Source organism: Nanorana parkeri, unplaced genomic scaffold, assembly GCF_000935625.1.
Source record: "Nanorana parkeri isolate BGI_ZX_2015 unplaced genomic scaffold, ASM93562v1 scaffold178, whole genome shotgun sequence".
Taxonomy (NCBI): domain Eukaryota; kingdom Metazoa; phylum Chordata; class Amphibia; order Anura; family Dicroglossidae; genus Nanorana; species Nanorana parkeri.
Genome location: NW_017306446.1, coordinates 1,608,500 through 1,616,861, shown reverse-complemented (window position 1 = coordinate 1,616,861; position 8,362 = coordinate 1,608,500). Strand labels below are relative to the sequence as shown.

Below are 8,362 nucleotides of genomic sequence, written 5' to 3'. Positions count from 1 at the left end.
GGGGGAAATCCGCTTTAATACGGTCAACTGACAGCCATCTTGTGAAAGTCACTTTTATTATCAGGGGTTTGATGCGGTAGGTATTTTCCTATAGTGCCTCTGCTGCCATGTGAGTAAGTGGGTGGATATTATATTACAAATAATACTAACTAGTGCAATATTTATCAATATCCATATATTCATAACTTTGTCTCTTCTACATGTTTTTAGTTTTATTTTGATACAGTGCTGTTTGATAGCCCAGAGGCCATGTGTAATATGCTGGACTGGTTTTTGGTATACTGATGTTTTCTGAAAAGACAAATGAATAATCCGATAAATTATTAGTGAAAAATGTATCAATTGATAGGTCGGTATTTTGTATCTGATCAAAGGCACGAGGTAGGAAATGTTTTTGTAAGCAATATCAGCTTGTTTTTTTTTTTGCCAGGAAACAAATTTGATAACAAAGAGTCTTGTGTTATGTTAGACGTCGAGAAAAGTATAACTAAACCCAGGAACAAAAATGTAATATCTCCACTTCCACGGTATCTTCTGTAAACTACAAGTCCCTCTGCCCCTCCATGTAATGAAGAGGAAGAGAGAAATACATGTTTGTAGTCCATATCCGGAGAGCAGACTGGATAACAACCATGGTTCCCTCCATAGACATAGTGAAGGAGTAACATAGTAGGTAAGGTTGTATAAAGACAAGGGTCCATCCAGTTCAATCTATGTGTCTGTATGGGTGTATGTGAATGTGTGTCTGTATTTATCTGGCTCTAACACTTCCCATATCCCTGTAAATTAAGTGAAAGAAGAAACTCATCTAGAGGTTTCTTGAATTTATTGACACTTTCAGCAGAGACCGCCACCTATGGAAGGGAATTCCACAATATCACCAAAAAAAAACCCCTACGAATTCTAAAATTGAACTCCCTCTCTTCTAACCTCCTGTTGTGTCCCCGAGGTCTCAATACCGTTTTCGGATTGAACAGTTTGTTCCGAATATTGTGGTCCCCATTGATGATTTTGAAGACATAGACACCCAGGGATATTATTGAAATCCTTGGGGCCAGGCGGCAACTGCTGTATGCACTGGCACACGATCGCACAGCCCAGGGACTCGCGTCCCGGGTGTCGCTGAGGTGTGCACCTAGCCTTACACTTCTAATATATACATTCGTCACTCCATAGAGCTCGTCTCCACTTCTCTAGAGTCCAGTGGCGGCATGCTTTACACCACGGCATCCGACACTTTGCATTGCATTTGGTGATGTAAGGCTTGGATGCAGCTGCTCGGCCATGGAAACCCATTCCATGAAGCTCTCTACGCACTGTTGTTGTGCCAATCTGAAAGCCACACGAAATTTGGAGGTCTGTGGCTATTGGCGACTTCTGCGCACTGTGCGCTTCAGCAATGCACCTACCCCGCTCTGTCATTTTACGTGGCCTACCACTTCGCGGTTGAGTTGCTGTTGTTCCCAGTTGATTCCACTTTGTTATAATACCAGTAACAGGTGACCGTGGGATATTTAGTAGCAAGGAAATGTCACGGACGGACTTATTGCACAGGTGACAACCTATCACGGTACCACGCTTGTAGTCACTGAGCTCCTGAGAGCGACCCATTCTTTCACAAATGTTTGTAGAAGCGTCTGCATGCCGAGGTGCGTGATTCTATACACCTGTGGCCATGGAGGTGATTGGAACACCGGAATCCAATGATTTGCAGGGGTGTCCCAATACTTTTGGCACTATATTGTATATTTAGATACAGATAGATGTCACATTTCCGCACATTGTATTCACTACAGAGCAATGACTTTGCAGTATACACACGGATCACAGTTGCTATACTTATCAAGCGCATTTCATTCATGTCCCACAAAGCCGGTGAATTAGCATGCAAGTTATTTTGGACTTGTATAATAACGATATTCTTATTAGCTCAGCCTTTGCCCCCACCGGGAATCCGACTCTCAGGCTTGTCATTGCACAAGTCGCCTGTCATTGTCGGACGGCAATATATAACTGGCTGCTTTGGTAGCGCAACAAGAAACATGAGCACCTTGTGCCTCCGTGAATAGTATTTATTGTGATCAGCTGTAAGCGCTAAAGGGCACAGGCGGTGCGGGGTTTAGTGGGAAGGAGCCTGGAAGAAGTTGGGTGGCTGTGCACTTCTCCGGAGACGTTGCTGCCGCACTTTTCCCTCGTTGCCATCCCTCTCTGTCCTGTCTTCTCTACCTCTCTCTGTCCTGTTCTGTGTCTTCCCCGCTCTGTGTGTGCTGGTGAGTTTGTACTTGGGAGGGAGCGAGGAGGGTGAGATTCTAAATACAGCAACAGATTGTACTGGAGGTGACCTCGTCATGTTCGGTCTCCCCTCCCTTGTCCCTTCCCTCTCTCCCCTCTGTGCTTTTTCCTTTTTATGTGCATCTTTCTTCTTTCTCTCTACTCCCATCCCTGCACTCTTCCTCTTTCAGGCTCCACTCTTCCTCCTGCTTTGCCCCCCCACTTTCACTCTACCCCCTTTCTCTGTCCCTTGCCCCTTTGCTTTGCTGCGCCTCAACTGCGGTGAAGATTCTGTCCCTTGTCCACATCTACACCTGATGTTCTAGTCAACAATGGTTCTGAGTGTTCATAGCTGGAACCTGGTAAGTTAATATGTGCCCGTCTGTGTCATTGTATGCCTTCTGTCTCTGGCTTGTGTGCTGCTAGCACAGGCTGCGGTGTCTTTTTTTGGCAGTTGGGATGGGTGCCAGTTCTTTGCGTGTTGGGAGGGAAGGAGGAGAGGGGGACCTCTGGCCTGGAGCCATTTTTGGCATTAATGAATTTGTGACTGTGTCTTTCAACTTTCATATTGTGGTACAGATTGCAGGACTTGTTACGAACGTACTGATGGTATTTAGTATAATAAAGTGCTAGATATTTCAAAGTGTGCAGCATAATGGAAGCTTTAACAGAAGGATACTGCTTATAGACTACAACAGTCCATTAAAGAATGGTAATATGCATCGCCTAAATACTATATGAAGCCGACATCAAACCAGAGCCTCCAGTGGGTATAATACAACTTTCAAAAGGAGGGATACTGCTTATAGACTACAATGGTCAGTCAAAGAATGGTAATGTGCATTGTCTAAATCAGGGGTGCCCACAATTTTTCGTCTGGAGATCTACTATTCAAAGGACGAGCTCAATGAGATCCACCAACGGAAAAACACCTTTATGTAAAAAAGAAGCATATTAAAATTGTTACTGGGACTGCTGCCTCTCTCTGCTGTCTCTTCTCTCTCTCTCACTGCTGTCTCTTCCCTCTCTCTCTGCTGTCTCTACTCTCTGCTGTCTCTTCTCTCTCTCTGCTGTCTCTTCTCTCTGCTCTCTTCTCTCTCTCTGCTGTCTCTACTCTCTGCTGTCTCTTCTCTCTCTCTCTGTTGTCTCTTCTCTCTCTCCTGTCTCTACTCTCTGCTGTCTCTTCTCTCTGCTCTCTCTGCTGTCTCTTCTCTCTCTTCTCTCTCTCCTGTCTCTACTCTCTGCTGTCTCTTCTCTCTGCTCTCTCTCTCTGCTGTCTCTACTCTCTGCTGTCTCTTCTCTCTCTCTCTCTGCTGTCTCTACTCTCCGCTGTCTCTTCTCTCTCTCTCTGTTGTCTTTTCTCTCCGCTGTCTCTTCTCCCTCTCTCTCTATTGTCTTTTCTCTCCGCTGTCTCTTCTCTCTCTCTCTCTGTTGTCTTTTCTCTCCGCTGTCTCTTCTCTCTCTCTCTCTCTCTGCTGTCTCGTTTCTCTGCTGTCTCTTCTCTTCTCTCTCTCTGCTGTCTCTTCTTTCTCTCTCTGCTGTCCCTTCTCTCTCTCTCTGCTGTCCCTTCTCTCTCTCTCTGCTGTCTCTTCTCTCTCTGCTATCTCTTCCCCCTCTCTCTCTGCTGTCTCTCTTCTCTCCTGACTGTCTTTCCTTACCTGCACTGCAGCAGCTTCCCTGGTCTCCTCTCATGTGCGCTGTCCTGTCCTCCCACGGCCGAATGTGGCCGACACTGCAGATGGGTAGAGGTGCCCCGCCCCTTCCCGTCTGCAGCATCTGACACATTCAGCCGCACTAGCACCACGGGAGGGAGCTCAGGTCAGTAAGACGATCTCGAGCTACCAGTGTTCACTTTGCGATCGACTGGTAGATCGCGATCGACCTAATGGGCACCCCTGATCTAAATGTTATATAAAGCCAACATCAAACCAGAGCCTCCAGTGGGTATAATGCAACTTTCAAAAGGAGGGATACTGCTTATAGGCTACAATGTCCAGTCAGAGAATGGTAAGGTGCATATCCTAAATGCTGTATAAATACAAAACATATTGCTTCAAATCAAAAAAGAAATCAAGCTATTTACTGAATATGTGTAGTTATACTGTAAAAAGAAACACAGATAGGGGGCCTACAAAGCCAACATCAAACCAGAGCCTCCAATAGGTATAATACAACTTTCAAAAGGAGGGACACTCCATAGAGACTACAGCTGTCCATCAAAAAATGGTAATGTGCATTACCTAAAGGCTGTATGAATACAAAGCAAATTGCTCCAAATGAAAAAGGAAATCAAGCTTTTATTTTATAAGTCCAGTTATGCTGTAAAAGAAAGACAAATAGGTGGCCTAAAAAACCTGACACCAAACCGGAGTCTCCAGTAGGTATAATACAACTTTCAAAAGGATACTTCTTTGTATCCTTTTGAAAGGCCATACACCTATAAATTATCTGCAGATTTTATATGGTCAGATGGAAAAAGTGCAACAGATTCCTCCATATACGCTAAACTGTGTGGATGGTGGAATCTCCCACTGGGCCAAGCTTCAGTATCTTACTAGTCGGCCCCGCTGGCTCTCAAAATACCTGAACATTGACTGCATCCAATCAGATTGTTCAGGTATTTTAACAGCCAGCGGGGCCGACTAGCAAGATACTGAAGCTTGGCCCAGCAGGAGATTCCTCCATCCACACAGATTAGCGTAGACGGAGGAATCTGTTGCACTTTTTCCATCTGACCATATAAAGTCTGCAGATAATCTATACAGTATGTGTATGGCCAGCTTTAGAGACTACAATGGTCCATCAAAGAATGATCATGTGATTTACTTAAATGCTGTTTGAATACAAAACATGGTGTTCCAAAAAGGAAATCCAGTCGCGTCCTCTTCAAGACGGTTTTATTAAAGTGACACTAAACTTTACAACATCTCTCTCCAGCAGCAGAGGCAGGACGTCCTTTGGATGACGTATGTGGACTTATGCTGCCCGACAAATGCAGGTCCAGACCAGTTGGGGGACTGGGACCTAATAAGTCTACTTTTGGGGGGGAAGAAATGTCACAGTACCCACCGTGACCTGGGCTCCTGGAGGGGGCTGGCGGCCGGCCTCCTCCCCAGTGACTATGGACCTAAGATTTTGGAGACCCCCCTTTGTTGGATTGAACCGGATGTCCGGGGCCCATGGGCGGCTGGTGCGGTGGAACCTGGCCCTACAGCCATTCAATTTCACAATCCCTGCTCTGGAAACACAATGCTAAGGAAAATGGACTATCTCGGCAAACGGAACTGGAAGAGTGACTGTAACATCATGGACATCCCCAAGTGGACCCGTAGAGGGTTTCGCCGGGTCTGCCATCTTTTAACTTGGGGGAGCTATGTGACGACATGGTGATGAGTTCATAAGTTAAATGTGTATTGGGGTTGAGTTATGTTTGAGTGCGTTATGCTGTGTGACCTGGTTATGGAAAGACTATCAGCACCATCCCTCGTTATCTCCCATTGTTCTCTGAGGGAGCTCAGAACAATGACATTCTGGCCAGGCTCTTGCTATGGTTGTCTGGAGTTTGTTAGCAGGTGGACACCTGTGGTGTTGAGCAGACCGATTGTCTGGGAGGGGAGGGTGGATGTGATGGGATTATATTCTGATTTCATCACTTGCTGTATAAAAGTTTGTGCAGTTGCTCAATAAAGGAGAGTTTTTGTTTACCCTACACTCAAGCCTTGGCTAGTGACTGGGGAAACTGGGAGCTAAGGATCTTCAGGTTGCAAGATCTCCTCAGCAAGGAAGAAGACAGCGGCGGACATACTCATCCTGAGTACGGGGGTCCGTCACAGGGAACACAAGTAGCCCCCCTCCAGAAGGAAGGACAGTGTCAGCACCAATTCAGAGATGATTGGAGGAGCTACAGCCGAGTGATACACAAATAAGATACATTGTTGTTAATAGTTAGGGGAATTGAATGTATTTTTAAGATTTAATTCTCGAATTTAGTGTCACTTTAAGCACATTTATATTAAAATACCATTGTATACCACATATCAAGACCCACTATTTAATAGAATAGTATTTTCATATAAATGTGCTTAATGAAACAGTCCTGTAGGGGACACGGCTTGATTTCCTTTTTCATTGGAATTAATATATTTTGCAATCATATAGCATTTAGGTAATACGTTACCATCCCTGATGGACCATGGTAGTCTATAAGCAGTATCCCTTCTTTTGAAAGTTTTATTTATAGCTACTGTAGACTCCGGTCCGGTGTTGGGTTCGTAGGCCACTTATTTGTGTTTTCATTTACAACATAATTGGGTTTATTTATTAAAGCAGGGACTCTGTGCAAACTGCATTCCATAAATAGCTTAGCTTTTGCTGATGTGAACTGTGGTATAGCTTTGCACACAGGCCGGATTGGGCTTCGGGGACTGTGAGACATGAGCAAAATGTTTATTATAGCATGCCCAGTAAGATCCATTAAATCTTGTTCACTTGTCTTGTAGCGATTGTCATTGTTAATATAAATATACATTGGCAGCTGATATGTACTCTGTTTGATGCTGGTGGTAATTGTTGGGGAACTTTCTTCATGCCCAATGAACATTTCCCTTTCCATATGGTTCGGTGATGGCTTTTTATATGCTGTTTGAAATTTTTATGCTTCTGAGTATATTGTATTAATATTCTTAATAATTAGTCTTAAGAATTTGTAATACGCACTTCACAAAGTCAGCGCGTTCTGTGTTTTTTTAGTTTTTGTTTATTCATGTGCACATATATGGATTTCAAAGCTGCATTTTAGGTAGATGCAATAACATTTATTGCATTTATGTATTTATTTTAAAATAAGTATGACATGTATTTTGAACACAACTAGTATAAATGCCAAAATACAGCGGGGAGCCGTTTTCATCCACTAAACTAATTTTTACAGTAGGGCTAGGCAACCTTAGCACTCCAGCTGTTGTGAAACTACAAATTGTATCATTCCTCTGCCTTTGGGAGTCACGTCTGTGGCAGTCGGTGTCTTGCAATGCCTTTTGAGACTTGTAGTTCCACCACAGCTGGAGTGTCGAGGTTGCCTATCCCTGGTGTAAAAATGGTTCATTCATTCATTTAGTGTATGTTCACTTTGCAAAATGAAATATAGTACATAAGATGAACCTGTTTTAACTTTGGATACCCAATCACATAAGAGGGATATGGGAAAAATTGGTTGATTGGATGAAAACGGTTTCACCTTGTTTATTAACAGTGCCTAGGCACACTTCGTTACTCTAGCCTTACAATTGCCTATCAGGAGTTTTCCCTTATCCTGCTTCTGAATACTGGATTACAATGATGGTGTCATCAGGGGACGGGGCCTAGGCCCAGTGATAGTTGCGTCTATTCTAATGTGGTGGCTTCCTTGCAGCTGCAAATTGTTACTGAATAGAAGACAAACTGGGCCTAGGCAAAAAAACAATGCAGAATGCCTACTGTACGTGCTATGGCATCTGACTTGTCTCACACTTCGTGAAGACCATGTTTGTCTGGGTCGAGATCCACTTTAAAAACATAACAGAACCATGTGTGATGCCTATGTAATATCAAAAGGGTTTTTTAAGGTTTTTTGAAATTGGATTTAGAAGAGATTATCCCAAACAAGCATCTCAAAATCTTGTTCTTCTTTTCCTCCGCAGCACCTGCCACCGATTCTCCTGCTCACCGCGGAACTCCTAAAGATGTTCTGAGCCCCATTACATCTGATGATGAGTATCTGAGCCCCCAGGAAGATTTAAGTGAGCCTGCAACACCCCAGCACGTGATGCCTGGCAAATCCCCAATGGTGACCTTCAAAGCCCCCCCATCATTTAAGGTAAGTGGGACCTTGTGTACCTGATGATTCGTAAGTGTACTGCATGACGCTGATGAACCTTGGGTAGCAGAGTAATACTGCAATGAAAAAAACATTAAAGGGTTTCTAAACCCTCCGGTTTTTTGCATATATATGAGGCTAGCAAGCAGTAGATATATGCAAAAAGTAAAAAAGAAAAACCCGCTTTAAACTTACCCCGTTTTTGCCGCGCGCTGCCTCCCAGAACCTCCCCCCCCC

General features: G+C 44.1%; 1 protein-coding gene across 1 annotated transcript in view; it reads left to right on the top strand.

The window, feature by feature from the left end:
• SPEG (SPEG complex locus) overlaps nt 1–8,362 on the top strand; it is a 119,299-nt gene that overhangs the window by 9,404 nt on the left and 101,533 nt on the right. The window contains exon 4 of the mRNA XM_018554913.1: nt 7,950–8,125. Coding sequence (XP_018410415.1) covers nt 7,950–8,125 — 176 coding nt within the window. The remainder of the gene's footprint in view (nt 1–7,949; nt 8,126–8,362) is intronic.